General features: G+C 38.3%; 1 protein-coding gene across 1 annotated transcript in view; it reads left to right on the top strand.

Annotated features, from left to right (window-relative positions):
* LOC137280905 (uncharacterized) overlaps nucleotides 1-23,498 on the top strand; it is a 72,320-nt gene that overhangs the window by 807 nt on the left and 48,015 nt on the right. The window contains exons 2-3 of the mRNA XM_067812091.1: nucleotides 1,577-1,717; nucleotides 2,589-2,646. Coding sequence (XP_067668192.1) covers nucleotides 1,577-1,717; nucleotides 2,589-2,646 — 199 coding nt within the window. The remainder of the gene's footprint in view (nucleotides 1-1,576; nucleotides 1,718-2,588; nucleotides 2,647-23,498) is intronic.

The following is a 23,498-nucleotide window of genomic DNA, read 5'->3' as shown; positions in this document are numbered from 1 at the left end:
GGTGTAGTCTGTCTTAAAGATATTTGTAATGACAACGATTTTCTAACATTTGGTATAAAATTTGGTAAAATTTGGTATAACTTGTACTGTACCCCTGTTATCCTAAGTATACCCAAACAATGGAAAGAAGATATACGAACAAAAAACAATTTGAATGTATCGAAGTTAACTATGCGTACTCCTTGGAACAATTTGATTAAACCTAGTAGAGGCTCAAGGATATTTTACAATAACTTCAGGCTAATAACATTCCGAAAGTGTGTCTCAAATGGAATCTAAATGATTTGATAAGTTGAAAAACCATATTTTCACAATATAGACAATCCACTAAAGACTCTAAACTTTTCGATTTTCAATAGCAGTTTTTGCACAGAGCCATTTACACTAAACAGGAACTACCAAAAAATGAAATTGATAGACGATAATGACCTATGTACATTATGTGGTTCAGTAAGTGAGGATGTTTGCCATGTATATCTTGACTGTCCAAAGATTTTATCCATTTCGTAACTCAAGTCCTTGGTAACACGAATGAAATATCAAACCATGATATTCTATTCTGTTGCAATGGAAACCATTTACTCATTTACGACATGATACTGCTGGCAAAGCGCCACATTTTCGCTATGAATATAAAAGAACACATGCCTAGCTTCACCATCTAGAGAACTTTACTAAAGGACCTTTATGAGACTGAGAAATATATCGAAAAGAGAAGAAATAAGAAAAAAACGACAACATGAGATATTTTTACAGAAAATGTTAAGACCTAGAAGCAATCATGTAATAAGAAAGTAGTCTTTCCCATTCTCAGCATGACTTGTGTACAGCTTGTCCAGTTTGACCTGATCAAGTGAATACTAATACATTGCATGACCGTGTCACAAGTGGCTGGGTCTATTATTATGAAAGGGTCCGCCTATGTCAGGTGATTGTTAACATGTCGGAACAGCCCAGACAAGGTCGGCGTTTGACATCTCAGCGTCTGGAAATCGTCAGCAATGTGATAACTTTCTTCAAACAATTAACTGCAGATGGTTTAATGTTTCCTATTCGGGCTTTTAGGTAGCGAACTCCCTTATTTAATGAAGTCATCTCGACCAGCCGTATGTGCCGGTTGACCTCCCGGATCATGCATATGTAAAGTAGCTCAGGTCAAGCTGAACAACCGTAGCACTCCAGCTGTTTAGTCGGATTATTCCCAATACATATTACACGGTACTGTCTGCTTTTTATTGTGCAATTTGTAACTTACTTTTGTACCCATGTATCCTGTTGATATGTAACCAAACGAAGCGTACCCTGTTGATATGTAACCAAACGAAGCGTACCCTGTTGATATGTAACCAAACGAAGCGTACCCTGTTGATATGTAACCAAACGAAGCGTACCCTGTTGAACTGTAACCAAGTGAAGAAGTGAATCAACAAATATTTACAAAAAAAACCCTTTCCTTGAGTGCACAGTCCTCACAATTCAGACGGACATAAAACCGTATTAAAAACTTCACCCTTTGATTTTCATCTTGAACCAAATGTCGCTTTTTCACATAAATTGTTTTGTGTTTGTTGTTCAGGAAATTGAAAATTTGAGAATGGAGGCAGCGCAACTCGAGAAGTCTTATGTACAGCTCCAGTCATCACATGAGCAGCTCAAAACGTCTCATGAGCAGTTGGAAAAGGAGAATGAGATGTTAAGAGAGCAACTACATACGAAGGTAGGCCTCACAGTCAAACCTGAAGTATACATGAGTTACAGTACATCATGGCATGACGATCACAACAGTCTACGATGTAATTCAGGACTTAAGCCAAACACAGTTTACTTATAAGTTATCACATCGTGTCGAGGGAAAAAAAGGGTTTTATCAGTCCCGAGTAAGGTTGTATTCCCCGCGCCTCCGTGGAATACAACCTTACTCAGGACTGATAAAACCCCATATTTCCCTCGACACGATGTGATAACTATGGAGTACGTGAAGGGACACTGTAAAAACAAGCAAAATGAGGTGAAAATTAACCAAAGCGACAATGCGACAATGCGACAACGCGACATTTCGCCCATTTGTCGCATTGCCGCGATGTCGCGTGTCGCGTTTCGAAAAAACATTTTGTCTGTTCCTCCAAAGTGCGAGACGCGACATAGCGACACTTTTTAAGGTTAAAATATGTCGCGTTGTCGCATTGTCGCCCTATCTAACATATATAAGAATTCACTAAAACGCGACAATGCGACAACGCGACATTTCATCAAAATGTCGCGATGTCTCACTGTCGCGTGTCGCGCTTTATTAATGCTAATAGGAATACGTACAATAGTAAATCAAAAGCGATTGATTTCGTTGTCAAATATGATTCATCGATGAAATAGCCTGGCGGTTGTTTGGCATGACATATAGAAGAACAAACTTCATATCTAACTGGCTGCAAATACAGTTGGTCTTTCATCCGGCCACAGATCTTGTGGAGAGTAACTGACTGTAAGGTGCGTGCGGGCAATACAGCCTTTCACTCTAAAACATGACCGTAAGGTTCTCTGTTGTACAGGTATATTCATGTTACTATAGCTTTGTTCACTTTCGTGACCAGAATCAAGGGGCAGCAGGGAGTGACCGTGGAGGAATTCCTGATTCAAGGATGGACCCAGGTAAACATTGTCTTTGATTGTGACACGTAGAGCGTTTTATACATGACTTATCTGCATCTTCAGTACTGCGTTGCCTTTCACGTCTAGAGGAACTAGTTTCAGCAAATGACCTGACTTTGGCATTGCTGTGTTAGTTAACCTGTATTAATACTTCGTTTGGGGCTAATCTCCTTAATGAATTCGTCCAACTACACAATGCCTATGGTACCCGTGAACGGCCACCTCCTCGTGGTGGGTGCTGGGTCACGCCAAGAGCCGTTCAAAGCCCCGTGTGGACCCGGGTCAACTAGGTCCATAGCACCCCATTGCTGGTTGCAAGGAGCAACCGAATTGGGCAACCTGTTTGCCGTGGGTTGCGTCCCGTGTCGGTGGAGGACGGTAGTCTGGTGGTTGAGGGCAGCAGGAGCCTGAACCGTGTTCCTGTTGCCCAACACACCACTTCGGCCCTTACTTCACCTAGACGGGTGGTAGAATCGGCCCGATTCTATCAATCGGCTGGTCACGCCAAGCCCTGTGTGTATGGACTATACTTATTTGTCATCACACAATTTGGATTTGTTCATGTTAACCATTGGGTCTTGTTGAAATTGTTCATAACAGATGTTTAAACTTTTGAACAATGATGTTTTGCACTTTGCCTAGAGTCCTAAGCCAGAAGGCGGTGGCTCATGGGCCAATCTGGTGGATTTGTTATTTGTAACTCTTCTGCTGGAGTATATCATCTGAGTATCCTTGGTGCTGCAAGCTGGAGATCCGCTTGCTCTAGCATTGTCCCTGTGATACTCCATGGTGGGTGGGGAGCTCGGATGATGAAATGAAAAAACAATAACCATGGCGTATGAAACCCCCTACAAAAAAACAAAACGTCTCCTTGAAGAAGATCATACTGATACTGACCTTAGACTGTCCAATCCTACTGAATACTGGCCACGTTTTCTAGTTGTTGAGACTGAAGATAGAACACCCTTGAAATTAAACCCTTTTGCTGTGTCGAAGGGTATCCAAGGCGTTGCTGGGGACGTAAAAAATATCAGAAGATTACGTTCTGGTGCACTCTTGACTGAGTGTACCAAAAAGCAACAGTCAACAAACCTGTTGAACACTAAGACATTTGTCGACATTCCCGTCACCATCACGGCACACAAAACGCTCAACACGAGTAAGGAATTGTACGGGGCCGCGATAGATTACTCGCTGACATGTCAGAATTAGATATTGCCTCTGAAATGAAAGATCAGGGTGTTCTTTATGTGAAACGATTCTCAACTCGTAAAAATAATGAAACTGTCACAACCAACACTTATCTGTTTTCCTTTTCCCTACCTTCTGCTCCAAGATCACTCAAGGCCGGCTATTGCAATCTAAATGTTGACACGTACATTCCGAATCCTCTCAGATGCTTCAAATGCCAAAAATTCGGACATGGTGTAAATTCTTGTACATTATCCGTTGTGTGTGCTCGCTGTGGTGAAAAGACACACACAACAGAGGATTGTGACAGTTCTGTTACAAAATGCACCAACTGCTCAGGGAATCATCCGTCTTATTCTAAAGAGTGTCCTGTTTGGAAACAGCAAATGGCAATAAATAAATTAAAGTTTACACAAAACATCAGCTTTGCTGAAGCAAAGAGACAAGTATTAAGCTTAGAACAAACAGAAAGCTATGCTTCCATTGCCAGAAGAGCGCCAGAAACAGCATCTAGAGTACCTACAGTATCCACTAGCTGTCAGACAAACTTGACTTGGGTCAAAACGGATTCCCCAAACCTTTTCTCACCCGCTACATCTACTCAAACACGAGAATCACTTACTGGTACGTCCCAAATACAATTAGAAACATCCCCTGATCTAGAACCATCTTCTCTGTCATCGACAAAGTCTCAGCAAAGTCTCAGTAAAATTAAAGGTAAACAGCAAGATTCTTCAAAGAAACTGAGTGGGAGAGCCCCGAAAGGGTCACAAAATAAAATTATTCAGTTATTCAATAAATACGGATCGCTTGAGGATATGGACGTGTGTGAAAACGTCCATTCTAGGGCTCACAGCTTGTCGCCCACCAAAAAAGTGCGGGGTAGATCCCCAATAAACCCCCCAAAAAGATAGGTTATCAGAATAATCTTTTACAGTGGAATTGTAGAGTTCCAAATACTAATTTTAATGAGTTGCAGCTCTTAGTCCAAGATTTAACACCATCAGCTTTCTGTCTGCAGGAGACCTATTTAAAACAGACAGATACTTTTGACCTGCGTCATTACAAGGCATATCATTGTTTTTCACCTCCGGGTGACAGGGCCACGGGAGGGTCTTCCATCCTAGTCAAACAGAATATTATCCATAGCCCTGTTTCACTTACTACTGATCTTCAGGCCGTCGCAGTGCGACTAACTTTGCATGTTGCGTTTACATTATGCTCTCTCTATATTTCTCCGTCATCAACGTTTCACAAAACCGATCTTCAAGTGCTGTATGATCAACTCCCGAAGCCCTGTATCATAATGGGAGATCTGAATGGACACAACCCACTCTGGGGTAGTGTAACTACAAACACTAAAGGTAAGTTGTTGGAGGACTTTTGTTCTGATAATGATTTATGTATTTATAATGATGGTTCCAACACATATTTACACCCTGCTACAGGGACTTATTCTTCTCTCGACCTGTCAATCACAAATTCAGAATTACTAAATGAATTTGAATGGTCCGTGCACGATGACCTGTGTGGAAGTGACCATTTTCCTACTATTCTAAAGCCTGTAACTCCATCAGATGTTCCTCCATCATCAAGGCGGAATTTTAAAAAGGCTAACTGGGCTTTGTTTGAAACACTGTGTGCTGAAAAACTTAAACCCGAACGTTTTATTGACACTCCCGATGCTATTAAATGTTTTTCGGATGAACTAAATTCCATAGCTGATGAGTGTATACCAAATTCCTCTGCGGTTCCACACATTCGAAAACCATGGTTTAACGATGGGTGCAAACAAGCTAGGAAGGAAAGGAAAAAAGCAGAACATTATTTCCGTCGCCATCCTATGGTGCATAATTTAAATAAGTTTAAAATTTTAAATGCTAAAGCAAGGCGTACTTTTAAGCAGAACAAACGCCAATCTTGGCAAAATTATGTCTCCAAAATAAATTCTCGGACACCCATGTCCAAGGTATGGAACATGGTCCAGAAAATCAAAGGTAAAGGTACTAAATCTGCTGTCCATCATCTTAAACATGGAGATCAATTACTTACTGATAAATCAGACATTGCAAATAAACTGTGTGAAACCCTTGCTAAACACTCTTCCTCTTCTAATTATGTACCTAAATTCCAGCAGTATCAAAAACAACAAGAAAAGAAAACTATTAATTTCAATTCTGATGATGGGGAAGATTATAATGAAACTTTTTCTATTCATGAGCTCCATACTGCTCTTGATCAAGCTCATGATACTGCTACAGGAGCTGATAACATACATTATCAACTCCTGAAGCATTTACCAGAATCCTGTTTAGAGACGCTCTTATATATATTTGATGATATTTGGACTTCCGGTAAATTTCCTTCTTCATGGCATGATGCTATAGTAGTACCCATACCTAAACCTGGACGTGATCATACTGATCCATCAAATTATCGTCCGATTTCATTAACTAGCTGTGTTTGCAAGACCATGGAACGAATGATAAATAATCGACTTGTTTGGTACTTAGAAACAAATAATCTCATAACAGATATACAATGTGGTTTCCGTAAAAACAGAAGTACAGTCGATCACTTAGTGCGTTTAGAATCATTTGTGAAAAACGCGCTGATTAATAAACAACATGCTGTGTCTATCTTTTTTGATCTTGAGAAGGCATATGACACAACCTGGAAATATGGGATTTTGAGAGATTTACATGATTTCGGTTTGCGAGGTCGTTTGCCTGAATTCATAGCCAACTTTTTAAACAACAGACAATTTCAAGTCCGCGTGGGTTCTACCCTGTCTGATCATTACAGTCAGGATCAGGGTGTTCCACAAGGGAGTATTTTGTCAGTCACACTTTTTAGTATAAAGATAAATAGTTTATCCAAAGTTTTAAACGATTCAATTGATGGATCGTTATTTGTGGATGATTTTAATATTTCTTGTCGTGGGAAAAATATGCATACTATTGAACGGCAACTGCAGCTGTGTTTGAACAAAATAGATAAATGGTGTCTTGAAAATGGCTTTAAATTTTCTAAATCGAAAACTAATTGCATACATTTTTGTCGTAAATACAAACCGCATGAAGACCCTGAACTATCTCTAGATGGCACTCCCATTAAAGTTGTCAAGGAGGCCAAGTTTCTGGGCCTAGTTTTCGACTCCCATTTAACGTTTTTGCCGCATATTAAATCCCTCAAAGCCAAATGCCTGAGAGCACTCGATCTGTTGAAAGTTGTTTCCAACTCAAAGTGGGGAGGGGATCAAGCTACCCTTCTACACCTATATCGATCACTCGTTCGTTCTAAACTTGATTATGGCTCCATCGTCTATGGTGGAGCCTGCAAAAGCAATCTTCAACTTCTTGATTCTGTCCATCACCAAGGTCTAAGACTTTGTCTTGGGTCCTTCAGAACTTCACCTATTGACAGTCTTTACGTTGAGGCCGATGAACCATCTCTTGCACAACGCCGTATCAAATTATCTTTACAATATATCACAAAACTTTACTCTACCGAATCTAACCCTGCATATAACTGTGTCTTCAATCCTCTGTATGAGGATTTATATAGCAAAAAGTCTTCTCTTGTTCCACCTCTTGGGCTCAGAATAAAGCCGTTTATTGCTGCTGCTGGTATTGAGCTGGACAATATAGCTCCCTTCCGTCTTCTTTCTTCTCCCCCTTGGCAGTTGGTTAGGCCACAGGTTGACCTAACATTAACTAAATTTAAAAAATCAGAAACGAATGAGTTACAGTATAAACAAGAATATAATCAATTGAAACATACATATAACAATTACAAATCCTTATTTACAGATGGGTCCAAGGACGGTGGCGCAGTTGCTTGTGCTACTGTCATTGGATCCAGAACAATATCTTCTAGATTACCAGATAATACTTCTATTTTTACAGCAGAAGCGAACGCCATATTAACAGCTCTTAAATATATTCAAAGACACCCTAAACGTAAACAGTATATAATATATTCCGACTCTCTTTCTTGCCTTCAGGCTATTAAAAATATTTCTTGTAAACATCCACTTTCAATAGAAATTATTGAACTGTATAATACTCTTGCTACTGGCCAATACGACATCGTCTTTTGTTGGTTACCCAGTCACGTAGGTATTTCTGGGAATGTGATGGCCGATCTTGCCGCAAAAGCAGCACTCAACAAATCTGTGACACCACTTCTTATTCCATACTCTGATTACAAAGCCATCATTAGATCTTATATCCATGATCTGATGCAGAAGAAGTGGGACACTCAAGTGGGTATCAATACATTACATGAAATAAAACCATATATTGGTTACACCTACTTGGGTTGTCAGTCCATATTTGAGGAGGTCATCATGCGACGATGTCGTATTGGCCACACAAGATATACACATAAATATTTGCTTAAAGGTGAGGATCCTCCGTTTTGTATCCCTTGTGATGGAAGAATCACAGTCAAGCATATCCTGCTTGACTGTGTTGAGTATTCCATCACAAGGGATCAGTATTTTAATTCACGAACTCTGAAGGATCTTTTTAATAACACAAGCTGTCATTTAATCATTGCATTTTTAAAAGAATTAGATTTATTGACTGAATTGTAAATAGATAAATATTTTATTATTCGAAGTTTAAATTGGTAACTGTGCTTGTTAGTGGCTGTATCCTCAAAGGGGGTTGAAGTACTGTAAAACTATTGTCCCCCTGAGAGGGTACGTAAGTCCACAAACATTCAAAGTAAATTCAAACTTTCACGTTTTTCATCGTAGCATAAGTGTGTTTTTATTTGCATGGCTAGATTTCCCAAATTGCTGACGGCTGAGGGGATGATGTAAATCCAGCTAGGGTCCATGCAGGTAGCAAAGGTACAGTAAGTCCCCATGGACCTTAGTATGGTGATCTACACTCAGTTGTTAGCAATCTATAGTCCATTTTTATCTTGTATTGTCCTCTATAGATAAATTGTTTCAGGTATAGTTACTAGTTTTATATTCTCATCTGTGATATTCTAGTTGTTTTACTGTCCCTCGTTGACAGGTTTTATATAATAGATAATTATATATATTTCATTTTAGTATTAAATGTTCTCGTCACGATATGGTTGAGATATTGCCGATGTGACGTTAAACTTTAACTCACTCACTCACACAATGCCTACATAAATACATAAACTGACTATTAGCATATGAGTATTTTATTGCGGTACGTATTCACGATCATGTGTAACTATATGTGTAGAGCATTGACAGAGAAACGTTCATCTGCGCTCCATCTCCCTTACTGCTTGTAGCTTATGTCCTGACAGGTATTCCACATGACGTCACCTACCATAAGCTGAGGTTTCCAGGACAAAACATCTCACTACAGTGTAAGTAATGTATCTCACACCACAGTGTAAGTAATGTATCTCTCTACAGTGTACGTAATGTATATCTCTACAGTGTACGTAATGCATCTCTCTACAGTGTAAGTAATGTACCTCACTCTACAGTGGAAGTGATGTATCTCACTCCACAATGTAAGTAATGTATCTCACCCCACAGTGTAAGTAATGTATCTCACCTCACAGTGTAAGTAATGTATCTAACTCTACAGTGGAAGTAATGTATCTCACCCCATCGTGTAAGTAATGTCTCTGACCCCACAGTGTAAGTAATGTAAGAAATGTATCTCACCCTACTGTGTAAGTAATGTATCTCACCCCACAGTGTAAGTAATGTATCTCACTCTACAGTGGAAGTAATGTATCTCACCCCACAGTGCAAGTAATGTATCTCACTTCACAGTTTAAGTAATGTATCTCAGTGGAAGTAATGTATCTCACCCCACAGTTTAAGTAATGCATCTCACTCTATAGTGTAAGTAATGTATCTCAATTCACAGTGTAAGTAATGTATCTCACCCCACTGTGTAAGTAATGTATCTCACCCCACAGTGGAAGTAATGTATTTCACTCTACAGTGGAAGTAATGTATCTCAACCCACAGTGTAAGTAATGCATCTCACTCTATAGTGTAAATAATGTATCTCACTCTATAGTGTAAGTAATGTATCTCACTTCACAGTGTAAGTAATGTATCTCACTCTTCAGTGTAAGTAATGTATCTCACTCTACAGTGTAAGTAATGTATCTCACTCTACAGTGTAAGTAATGTATGTCACTCCACAGTCTGAGTAATGTATCTCACTCTACAGTGTAAGTAATGTATCTCACTCCACAGTGTGAGTAATGTATCTCACCCCACAGTGGAAGTAATGTATCTCACTCTACTGTGTAAGTAATGTATCTCATTCCACAGTGTAAGTAATGTATCTCACTCCACAGTGTAGGCAACATATCTCACTCTACAGTGGAAGTAGTGTATCTCACCCAAATGTGTAAGTAATGTATCTCACTCTATAGTGTAAGTAATGTATCTCACTCTACAGTGTAAGTAATGTATCTCATTCCACAGTGTAGGTAATGTATCTCAGTCCACAGTGTAAGTAATGTATCTCACTCTACATTGGAAGTAATGTATATCAACCCACAGTGTAAGTAATGTATCTCACTCTATAGTGTAAGTAGTGTATCTCAACCCACAGTGTAAGTAGTGTATCCCACTCTACAGTGTAAGTATTGTATTGCACTCCACAGTGTGAGTAATGTATCTCACTCTTCAGTGTAAGTAATGTATCTCATTCTACAGTGTAAGTAATGTATCTGACTCTTCAGTGTAAGTAATGTATCTCACTCTACAGTGTAAGTAATGTATCTCATTCCACAGTGTATGTAATATATCTAACTCCACAGTGTGAGTAATGTATCTCACCCCACAGTGGAAGTAATGTATCTCACTCTACAGTGTAAGTAATGTATCTCACTCTACAGTGGAAGTAATGTGTCTAACTCCACAGTGTGAGTAATGTATCTCACTCCACAGTGTAAGTAATGTATCTCACTCTACAGTGTAAGTAATGTATCTCATTCCACAGTGTAAGTAATGTGTCTAACTCCACAGTGTAAGTAATGTATCTCACTCTACAGTGTAAGTAATGTATCTCACTCCACAGTGTAAGTAATGTATCTCACTCTACAGTGTAAGTAATGTATCTCATTCCACAGTGTAAGTAATGTATCTCACTCTACAATGTAAGTAATGTATCTCACTCTACAGTGTAAGTAATGTATCTCACTCCATAGTGTAAGTAATGTATCTCACTCTGCAGTGTAGGTAATGTATGTCACTCTTCAGTGGAAGTAATGTATCTCACTCTACAGTGTAAGTAATGCATCTCATTCCACAGTGTAAGTAATGTATCTCACTCTACAGTGGAAGTAATGTATCTCACTCCACAGTGTAAGTAATGTATCTCACTCTACAGTGTATGTAATGTATCTCAACCCACGGTGTAAGTAATGTATGTCAACCCACAGTGTAAGTAATGTATCTCATTCCACAGTGTAAGTAATGTATCTCATTCCACAGTGTAACTGATGTATCTCACTCTACAATGTAAGTAATGTATCTCACTCTACAGTGGAAGTAATGTATCTCACCCCACAGTGTAAGTAATATATCTCACTCTACAATGTAAGTAATGTATCTCACTCTACAGTGGAAGTAATGTATCTCACTCCATAGTGTAAGTAATGTATCTCACTCTGCAGTGTAGGTAATGTATGTCACTCTTCAGTGGAAGTAATGTATCTCACTCTACAGTGTAAGTAATGTATCTCATTCCACAGTGTAAGTAATGTATCTCACTCTACAGTGGAAGTAATGTATCTCACTCCACAGTGTAAGTAATATATCTCACTCTACAGTGTAAGTAATGTATCTCAACCCACGGTGTAAGTAATGTATCTCACTCTACAGTGTAAGTATTGTATCTCATTCCACAGTGTAAGTGATGTATCTCACTCTACAATGTAAGTAATGTATCTCACTCTACAGTGGAAGTAATGTATCTCACTCCACATTGTAAGTAATGTATCTCACTCTGCAGTGTAAGTGATGTATCTCATTCCACAGTGTAAGTGATGTATTTCACTCTACAATGTAAGTAATGTATTTCACTCTACAGAGGACGTAATGTATCTCACCCCACTGTGTAAGTAATGTATCTCACTCTATAGTGTAAATAATGTATCTCACTCTATAGTGTAAGTAATGTATCTCACTTCACAGTGTGAGTAATGTATCTCACTTCACAGTGTAAGTAATGTATCTCACTCTTCAGTGTAAGTAATGTATCTCACTCCACAGTTTAAATAATGTGTCTCACCCCACAGTGTAAGTAATGTAAGTCATGTATCTCACCCCACAGTGTAAGTAATGTATCTCACCCCACTGTGTAAGTAATGTATCTCACCCCACAGTGTAAGTAATGTATCTCACTCTATAATGTAAGTAATGTATCTCACTCTACAGTGGAAGTAATGTATCTCACTCCATAGTGTAAGTACTGTATCTCACTCTGCAGTGTAGGTAATGTATGTCACTCTTCAGTGGAAGTAATGTATCTCACTCTACAGTGTAAGTAATGTATCTCATTCCACAGTGTAAGTAATGTATCTCACTCTACAGTGTAAGTAATGTATCTCACTCCACAGTATAAGTAGTGTATCTCACTCTACAGTGTAAATAATGTATCTCAACCCACGGTGTAAGTAATGTATCTCACTCTACAGTGTAAGTAATGTATCTCATTCCACAGTGTAAGTGATGTATCTCACTCTACAATGTAAGTAATGTATCTCACTCTACAGTGGAAGTAATGTATCTCACTCCACATTGTAAGTAATGTATCTCACTCTGCAGTGTAAGTAATGTATCTCATTCCACAGTGTAAGTGATGTATTTCACTCTACAATGTAAGTAATGTATTTCACTCTACAGTGGACGTAATGTATCTCACCCCACTGTGTAAGTAATGTATCTCACTCTATAGTGTAAATATTGTATCTCACTCTCTAGTGTAAGTAATGTATCTCACTTCACAGTGTGAGCAATGTATCTCACTCTTCAGTGTAAGTAATGTATCTCACTCTACAGTGTAAGTAATGTATCTCATTCCACAGTGTAGGTAATGTATCTCAGTCCACAGTGTAAGTAATGTATCTCACTCTACATTGGAAGTAATGTATCTCAACCCACAGTGTAAGTAATGTATCTCACTCTATAGTGTAAGTAGTGTATCTCAACCCACAGTGTAAGTAGTGTATCCCACTCTACAGTGTAAGTATTGTATTGCACTCCACAGTGTGAGTAATGTATCTCACTCTTCAGTGTAAGTAATGTATCTCATTCTACAGTGTAAGTAATGTATCTGACTCTTCAGTGTAAGTAATGTATCTCACTCTACAGTGTAAGTAATGTATCTCATTCCACAGTGTATGTAATATATCTAACTCCACAGTGTGAGTAATGTATCTCACCCCACAGTGGAAGTAATGTATCTCACTCTACAGTGTAAGTAATGTATCTCACTCTACAGTGGAAGTAATGTGTCTAACTCCACAGTGTGAGTAATGTATCTCACTCCACAGTGTAAGTAATGTATCTCACTCTACAGTGTAAGTAATGTATCTCATTCCACAGTGTAAGTAATGTGTCTAACTCCACAGTGTAAGTAATGTATCTCACTCTACAGTGTAAGTAATGTATCTCACTCCACAGTGTAAGTAATGTATCTCACTCTACAGTGTAAGTAATGTATCTCATTCCACAGTGTAAGTAATGTATCTCACTCTACAATGTAAGTAATGTATCTCACTCTACAGTGTAAGTAATGTATCTCACTCCATAGTGTAAGTAATGTATCTCACTCTGCAGTGTAGGTAATGTATGTCACTCTTCAGTGGAAGTAATGTATCTCACTCTACAGTGTAAGTAATGTATCTCATTCCACAGTGTAAGTAATGTATCTCACTCCACAGTGGAAGTAATGTATCTCACTCCACAGTGTAAGTAATGTATCTCACTCTACAGTGTATGTAATGTATCTCAACCCACGGTGTAAGTAATGTATGTCAACCCACAGTGTAAGTAATGTATCTCATTCCACAGTGTAAGTAATGTATCTCATTCCACAGTGTAAGTGATGTATCTCACTCTACAATGTAAGTAATGTATCTCACTCTACAGTGGAAGTAATGTATCTCACCCCACAGTGTAAGTAATATATCTCACTCTACAATGTAAGTAATGTATCTCACTCTACAGTGGAAGTAATGTATCTCACTCCATAGTGTAAGTAATGTATCTCACTCTGCAGTGTAGGTAATGTGTGTCACTCTTCAGTGGAAGTAATGTATCTCACTCTACAGTGTAAGTAATGTATCTCATTCCACAGTGTAAGTAATGTATCTCACTCTACAGTGGAAGTAATGTATCTCACTCCACAGTGTAAGTAATATATCTCACTCTACAGTGTAAGTAATGTATCTCAACCCACGGTGTAAGTAATGTATCTCACTCTACAGTGTAAGTATTGTATCTCATTCCACAGTGTAAGTGATGTATCTCACTCTACAATGTAAGTAATGTATCTCACTCTACAGTGGAAGTAATGTATCTCACTCCACATTGTAAGTAATGTATCTCACTCTGCAGTGTAAGTGATGTATCTCATTCCACAGTGTAAGTGATGTATTTCACTCTACAATGTAAGTAATGTATTTCACTCTACAGAGGACGTAATGTATCTCACCCCACTGTGTAAGTACTGTATCTCACTCTATAGTGTAAATAATGTATCTCACTCTATAGTGTAAGTAATGTATCTCACTTCACAGTGTGAGTAATGTATCTCACTTCACAGTGTAAGTAATGTATCTCACTCTTCAGTTTAAGTAATGTATCTCACTCCACAGTTTAAATAATGTATCTCACCCCACAGTGTAAGTAATGTAAGTCATGTATCTCACCCCACAGTGTAAGTAATGTATCTCACCCCACTGTGTAAGTAATGTATCTCACCCCACAGTGCAAGTAGTATATCTCACTCTACAATGTAAGTAATGTATCTCACTCTACAGTGGAAGTAATGTATCTCACTCCATAGTGTAAGTAATGTATCTCACTCTGCAGTGTAGGTAATGTATGTCACTCTTCAGTGGAAGTAATGTATCTCACTCTACAGTGTAAGTAATGTATCTCATTCCACAGTGTAAGTAATGTATCTCACTCTACAGTGGAAGTAATGTATCTCACTCCACAGTGTAAGTAATGTATCTCACTCTACAGTGTAAGTAATGTATCTCAACCCACGGTGTAAGTAATGTATCTCACTCTACAGTGTAAGTAATGTATCTCATTCCACAGTGTAAGTGATGTATCTCACTCTACAATGTAAGTAATGTATCTCACTCTACAGTGGAAGTAATGTATCTCACTCCACATTGTAAGTAATGTATCTCACTCTGCAGTGTAAGTAATGTATCTCATTCCACAGTGTAAGTGATGTATTTCACTCTACATTGTAAGTAATGTTTTTCACTCTATAGTGGACGTAGTGTATCTCACCCCACTGTGTAAGTAATGTATCTCACTCTATAGTGTAAATAATGTATCTCACTCTATAGTGTAAGTAATGTATCTCACTTCACAGTGTGAGTAATGTATCTCACTCTTCAGTGTAAGTAATGTATCTCACTCTACAGTGTAAGTAATGTATCTCATTCCACAGTGTAGGTAATGTATCTCAGTCCACAGTGTAAGTAATGTATCTCACTCTACATTGGAAGTAATGTATCTCAACCCATAGTGTAAGTAATGTATCTCACTCTATAGTGTAAGTAGTGTATCTCAACCCACAGTGTAAGGAGTGTATCCCACTCTACAGTGTAAGTATTGTATTGCACTCCACAGTGATAGTAATGTATCTCACTCTTCAGTGTAAGTAATGTATCTCATTCTACAGTGTAAGTAATGTATCTGACTCTTCAGTGTAAGTAATGTATCTCACTCTACAGTGTAAGTAATGTATCTCATTCCACAGTGTATGTAATATATCTAACTCCACAGTGTGAGTAATGTATCTCACCCCACAGTGGAAGTAATGTATCTCACCCCACAGTGTAAGTAATGTATCTCACTCTACAGTGGAAGTAATGTGTCTAACTCCACAGTGTGAGTAATGTTTCTCACTCCACAGTGTAAGTAATGTATCTCACTCTACAGTGTAAGTAATGTATCTCATTCCACAGTGTAAGTAATGTGTCTAACTCCACAGTGTAAACAATGTATCTCACTCTACAGTGTAAGTAATGTATCTCACTCCACAGTGTAAGTAATGTATCTCACTCTACAGTGTAAGTAATGTATCTCATTCCACAGTGTAAGTAATGTATCTCACTCTACAATGTAAGTAATGTATCTCACTCTACAGTGTAAGTAATGTATCTCACTCCATAGTGTAAGTAATGTATCTCACTCTGCAGTGTAGGTAATGTATGTCACTCTTCACTGGAAGTAATGTATCTCACTCTACAGTGTAAGTAATGTATCTCATTCCACAGTGTAAGTAATGTATCTCACTCTTCAGTGGAAGTAATGTATCTCACTCCACAGTGTAAGTAATGTATCTCACTCTACAGTGTATGTAATGTATCTCAACCCACGGTGTAAGTAATGTATGTCAACCCACAGTGTAAGTAATGTATCTCATTCCACAGTGTAAGTAATGTATCTCATTCCACAGTGTAAGTGATGTATCTCACTCTACAATGTAAGTAATGTATCTCACTCTACAGTGGAAGTAATGTATCTCACTCCACATTGTAAGTAATGTATCTCACTCTGCAGTGTAAGTAATGTATCTCATTCCACAGTGTAAGTAGTGTATCTCACTCCACAGTGCAAGTAATGTATCTCACTCTACAGTGTAAGTAATGTATCTCAACCCACGGTGTAAGTAATGTATGTCAACCCACAGTGTAAGTAATGTATCTCATTCCACAGTGTAAGTAATGTATCTCATTCCACTGTGTAAGTAATGTATCTCACTCTACAGTGTATGTGAAGTATCTCACTCTACAATGTAAGTAATGTATCTCACTCTACAGTGTAAGTAATGCATCTCACTCCACAGTGTAAGTAATGTATCTCACTCTGCAGTGTAAGTAATGTATGTCACTGTTCAGTGTAAGTAATGTATCTCACTCTACAGTGTAAGTAATGTATCTCATCCCACAGTGTAAGTAATGTATCTCACTCCACAGTGTAAGTAATGTACCTCACTCTACAGTGTAAGTAATGTATCTCAACCCACAGTGTAAGTTATGTATGTCAACCCACAGTGTAAGTAATGTATCTCATTCCACAGTGTAGGTAATGTATCTCAGTCCACAGTGTAAGTAATGTATCTCACTCTACATTGGAAGTAATGTATCTCAACCCACAGTGTAAGTAATGTATCTCACTCTACAGTGTAAGGAATGTATCTCAACCCACAGTGTAAGTAATGTATCCCACTCTAAAGTGTAAGTGTTGTATTGCACTCCACAGTGCAAGTAATGTATCTCACGCTACAGTGTAAGTGATGTATCTCATTCCACAGTGTAAGTAATGTATCTCACTTCACAGCGTAAGTAATGTATCTCACTCTACAGTGGAAGTAATGTATCTCACTCTACAGTGAAAGTAATGTATCTCACCCCACTGTGTAAGTAATGTATCTCACTCTATAGTGTAAATAATGTATCTCACTCTATAGTGTAAGTAATGTATCTCACCTCACAGTGTAAGTAATGTATCTCACTCCACAGTGTTAGTAATGTATCTCACTTTTCGGTGTAAGTAATGTATCTCACTCTACAATGTAAGTAATGTATCTCACTCTACAGTGTAAGTAATGTATCTCACTCTGCAGTGTAAGTAATGTATCTCACTCTTCAGTGTAAGTGATGTATCTCACTCTACAGTGTAAGTAATGTATCTCACTCCACAGTGTAAGTAATGTATCTCACTCTACAGTGTAAGTAATGTATCTCACTCCACAGTGTGAGTAATGTATCTCACCCCACAGTGGAAGTAATGTATCTCTCCATACAGTGTAAGTAATGTATCTCATTCCACAGTGTAAGTAGTGAATCTCACTTCACAGTGAAAGCAATATATCTCACTCTGCAGTGGACGTAATGTATCTCACCCCACTGTGTAAGTAATGTACCTCACTCTATAGTGTAAATAATGTATCTCACTCTATAGTGTAAGTAATGTATCTCACTTCACAGTGTGAGTAATGTATCTCACTCTTCAGTGTAGGTAGTGTATCTCACTCTACAGTGGATGTAATGTATCTCACTCCACAGTGTGAGTAATGTATCTCACTCTTCAGTGTAAGTAATGTATCTCACTCTACAGTGTAAGTAATGTATCTCACTCTTCTGTGTAAGTAATGTATCACAGTCTACAGTGGAAGTAATGTATCTAACTCCACAGTGTAAGTAATGTATCTCATTCCACAGTGCAAGTAATGTATCTCACTCCACAGTGTGAGTAATGTATCTCACCCCACAGTGGAAGTAATGTATCTCTCCCTACAGTGTAAGGAATGTATCTCATTCCACAGTGTAAGTAGTGTATCTCACTCCACAGTGTAAGTAATACATCTCACTCTACAGTGGAAGTAATGTATCTCTCTCCACAGTGTGAGTAATGTATCTCACTCCACAGTGAAAGTAATATATCTCACTCTACAGTGGACGTAATGTATCTCACCCCACTGTGTAAGTAATGTTCCTCACTCTATAGTGTAAATAATGTGTCTCACTCTATAGTGTAAGTAATGTATCTCACTTCACAGTGTGAGTAATGTATCTCACTCTTCAGTGTAGGTAGTGTATCTCACTCTACAGTGGATGTAATGTATCTCACTCCACAGTGTGAGTAATGTATCTCACTCTTCAGTGTAAGTAATGTATCTCACTCTACAGTGTAAGTAATGTATCTCACTCTTCAGTGTAAGTAATGTATCTCACTCCACAGTGTGAGTAACATATCTCACTCCACAGTGTGAGTAATGTATCTCACCCCACAGTGGAAGTAATGTATCTCACTCTACAGTGTAAGTAATGTATCTCATTACACAGTGTAAGTAATATATCTCACTCCACAGTGTGAGTAATGTATCTCACCCCACAGTGGAAGTAATGTATCTCACTCTACAGTGTAAGTAATGTATCTCACTCTACAGTAGAAGTAATGTATCTCATTCCACAGTGTAAGTAATGTATCTCACTCCACAGTGTAAGTAATGTACCTCACTCTACAGTGTAAGTAATGTATCTCAACCCACAGTGTAAGTTATGTATGTCAACCCACAGTGTAAGTAATGTATCTCATTCCACAGTGTAGGTAATGTATCTCAGTCCACAGTGTAAGTAATGTATCTCACTCTACATTGGAAGTAATGTATCTCAACCCACAGTGTAAGTAATGTATCTCACTCTACAGTGTAAGGAATGTATCTCAACCCACAGTGTAAGTAATGTATCCCACTCTAAAGTGTAAGTGTTGTATTGCACTCCACAGTGTAAGTAATGTATCTCACGCTACAGTGTAAGTGATGTATCTCATTCCACAGTGTAAGTAATGTATCTCACTTCACAGCGTAAGTAATGTATCTCACTCCACAGTGTAAGTAATGTATCTCACTCTACAGTGTAAGTAATGTATCTCACTCCACAGTGTGAGTAATGTATCTCACCCCACAGTGGAAGTAATGTATCTCTCCATACAGTGTAAGTAATGTATCTCATTCCACAGTGTAAGTAGTGAATCTCACTCCACAGTGAAAGCAATATATCTCACTCTGCAGTGGACGTAATGTATCTCACCCCACTGTGTAAGTAATGTACCTCACTCTATAGTGTAAATAATGTATCTCACTCTATAGTGTAAGTAATGTATCTCACTTCACAGTGTGAGTAATGTATCTCACTCTTCAGTGTAGGTAGTGTATCTCACTCTACAGTGGATGTAATGTATCTCACTCCACAGTGTGAGTAATGTATCTCACTCTTCAGTGTAAGTAATGTATCTCACTCTACAGTGGAAGTAATGTATCTCACTCTTCTGTGTAAGTAATGTATCACAGTCTACAGTGGAAGTAATGTATCTAACTCCACAGTGTGAGTAATGTATCTCACCCCACAGTGGAAGTAATGTATCTCTCCCTACAGTGTAAGGAATGTATCTCATTCCACAGTGTAAGTAGTGTATCTCACTCCACAGTGTAAGTAATACATCTCACTCTACAGTGGAAGTAATGTATCTCTCTCCACAGTGTGAGTAATGTATCTCACTCCACAGTGAAAGTAATATATCTCACTCTACAGTGGACGTAATGTATCTCACCCCACTGTGTAAGTAATGTTCCTCACTCTATAGTGTAAATAATGTGTCTCACTCTATAGTGTAAGTAATGTATCTCACTTCACAGTGTGAGTAATGTATCTCACTCTACAGTGGAAGTAATGTATCTCACTCTACAGTGAAAGTAATGTATCTCACCCCACTGTGTAAGTAATGTATCTCACTCTATAGTGTAAATAATGTATCTCACTCTATAGTGTAAGTAATGTATCTCACCTCACAGTGTAAGTAATGTATCTCACTCCACAGTGAAAGTAATATATCTCACTCTACAGTGGACGTAATGTATCTCACCCCACTGTGTAAGTAATGTTCCTCACTCTATAGTGTAAATAATGTGTCTCACTCTATAGTGTAAGTAATGTATCTCACTTCACAGTGTGAGTAATGTATCTCACTCCACAGTGCAAGTAATGTATCTCACGCTACAGTGTAAGTGATGTATCTCATTCCACAGTGTAAGTAATGTATCTCACTTCACAGCGTAAGTAATGTATCTCACTCTACAGTGGAAGTAATGTATCTCACTCTACAGTGAAAGTAATGTATCTCACCCCACTGTGTAAGTAATGTATCTCACTCTATAGTGTAAATAATGTATCTCACTCTATAGTGTAAGTAATGTATCTCACCTCACAGTGTAAGTAATGTATCTCACTCCACAGTGTTAGTAATGTATCTCACTTTTCGGTGTAAGTAATGTATCTCACTCTACAATGTAAGTAATGTATCTCACTCTACAGTGTAAGTAATGTATCTCACTCTGCAGTGTAAGTAATGTATCTCACTCTTCAGTGTAAGTGATGTATCTCACTCTACAGTGTAAGTAATGTATCTCACTCCACAGTGTAAGTAATGTATCTCACTCTACAGTGTAAGTAATGTATCTCACTCCACAGTGTGAGTAATGTATCTCACCCCACAGTGGAAGTAATGTATCTCTCCATACAGTGTAAGTAATGTATCTCATTCCACAGTGTAAGTAGTGAATCTCACTCCACAGTGAAAGCAATATATCTCACTCTGCAGTGGACGTAATGTATCTCACCCCACTGTGTAAGTAATGTACCTCACTCTATAGTGTAAATAATGTATCTCACTCTATAGTGTAAGTACTGTATCTCACTTCACAGTGTGAGTAATGTATCTCACTCTTCAGTGTAGGTAGTGTATCTCACTCTACAGTGGATGTAATGTATCTCACTCCACAGTGTGAGTAATGTATCTCACTCTTCAGTGTAAGTAATGTATCTCACTCTACAGTGTAAGTAATGTATCTCACTCTTCTGTGTAAGTAATGTATCACAGTCTACAGTGGAAGTAATGTATCTAACTCCACAGTGTAAGTAATGTATCTCATTCCACAGTGCAAGTAATGTATCTCACTCCACAGTGTGAGTAATGTATCTCACCCCACAGTGGAAGTAATGTATCTCTCCCTACAGTGTAAGGAATGTATCTCATTCCACAGTGTAAGTAGTGTATCTCACTCCACAGTGTAAGTAATACATCTCACTCTACAGTGGAAGTAATGTATCTCTCTCCACAGTGTGAGTAATGTATCTCACTCCACAGTGAAAGTAATATATCTCACTCTACAGTGGACGTAATGTATCTCACCCCACTGTGTAAGTAATGTTCCTCACTCTATAGTGTAAATAATGTGTCTCACTCTATAGTGTAAGTAATGTATCTCACTTCACAGTGTGAGTAATGTATCTCACTCTTCAGTGTAGGTAGTGTATCTCACTCTACAGTGGATGTAATGTATCTCACTCCACAGTGTGAGTAATGTATCTCACTCTTCAGTGTAAGTAATGTATCTCACTCTACAGTGTAAGTAATGTATCTCACTCTTCAGTGTAAGTAATGTATCTCACTCCACAGTGTGAGTAACATATCTCACTCCACAGTGTGAGTAATGTATCTCACCCCACAGTGGAAGTAATGTATCTCACTCTACAGTGTAAGTAATGTATCTCATTACACAGTGTAAGTAATATATCTCACTCCACAGTGTGAGTAATGTATCTCACCCCACAGTGGAAGTAATGTATCTCACTCTACAGTGTAAGTAATGTATCTCATTACACAGTGTAAGTAATATATCTCACTCCACAGTGTGAGTAATGTATCTCACCCCACAGTGGAAGTAATGTATCTCACTCTACAGTGTAAGTAATGTATCTCACTCTACAGTAGAAGTAATGTATCTCATTCCACAGTGTAAGTAATGTATCTCACTCCACAGTGTAAGTAATGTACCTCACTCTACAGTGTAAGTAATGTATCTCAACCCACAGTGTAAGTTATGTATGTCAACCCACAGTGTAAGTAATGTATCTCATTCCACAGTGTAGGTAATGTATCTCAGTCCACAGTGTAAGTAATGTATCTCACTCTACATTGGAAGTAATGTATCTCAACCCACAGTGTAAGTAATGTATCTCACTCTACAGTGTAAGGAATGTATCTCAACCCACAGTGTAAGTAATGTATCCCACTCTAAAGTGTAAGTGTTGTATTGCACTCCACAGTGTAAGTAATGTATCTCACGCTACAGTGTAAGTGATGTATCTCATTCCACAGTGTAAGTAATGTATCTCACTTCACAGCGTAAGTAATGTATCTCACTCCACAGTGTAAGTAATGTATCTCACTCTACAGTGTAAGTAATGTATCTCACTCCACAGTGTGAGTAATGTATCTCACCCCACAGTGGAAGTAATGTATCTCTCCATACAGTGTAAGTAATGTATCTCATTCCACAGTGTAAGTAGTGAATCTCACTCCACAGTGAAAGCAATATATCTCACTCTGCAGTGGACGTAATGTATCTCACCCCACTGTGTAAGTAATGTACCTCACTCTATAGTGTAAATAATGTATCTCACTCTATAGTGTAAGTAATGTATCTCACTTCACAGTGTGAGTAATGTATCTCACTCTTCAGTGTAGGTAGTGTATCTCACTCTACAGTGGATGTAATGTATCTCACTCCACAGTGTGAGTAATGTATCTCACTCTTCAGTGTAAGTAATGTATCTCACTCTACAGTGTAAGTAATGTATCTCACTCTTCTGTGTAAGTAATGTATCACAGTCTACAGTGGAAGTAATGTATCTAACTCCACAGTGTGAGTAATGTATCTCACCCCACAGTGGAAGTAATGTATCTCTCCCTACAGTGTAAGGAATGTATCTCATTCCACAGTGTAAGTAGTGTATCTCACTCCACAGTGTAAGTAATACATCTCACTCTACAGTGGAAGTAATGTATCTCTCTCCACAGTGTGAGTAAT

This window comes from Haliotis asinina, chromosome 4 (genome assembly GCF_037392515.1).
Source record: "Haliotis asinina isolate JCU_RB_2024 chromosome 4, JCU_Hal_asi_v2, whole genome shotgun sequence".
In the NCBI taxonomy this organism is placed as follows: Eukaryota; Metazoa; Mollusca; class Gastropoda; order Lepetellida; family Haliotidae; genus Haliotis; species Haliotis asinina.
This window is presented reverse-complemented; position numbering and strand designations above follow the sequence as displayed.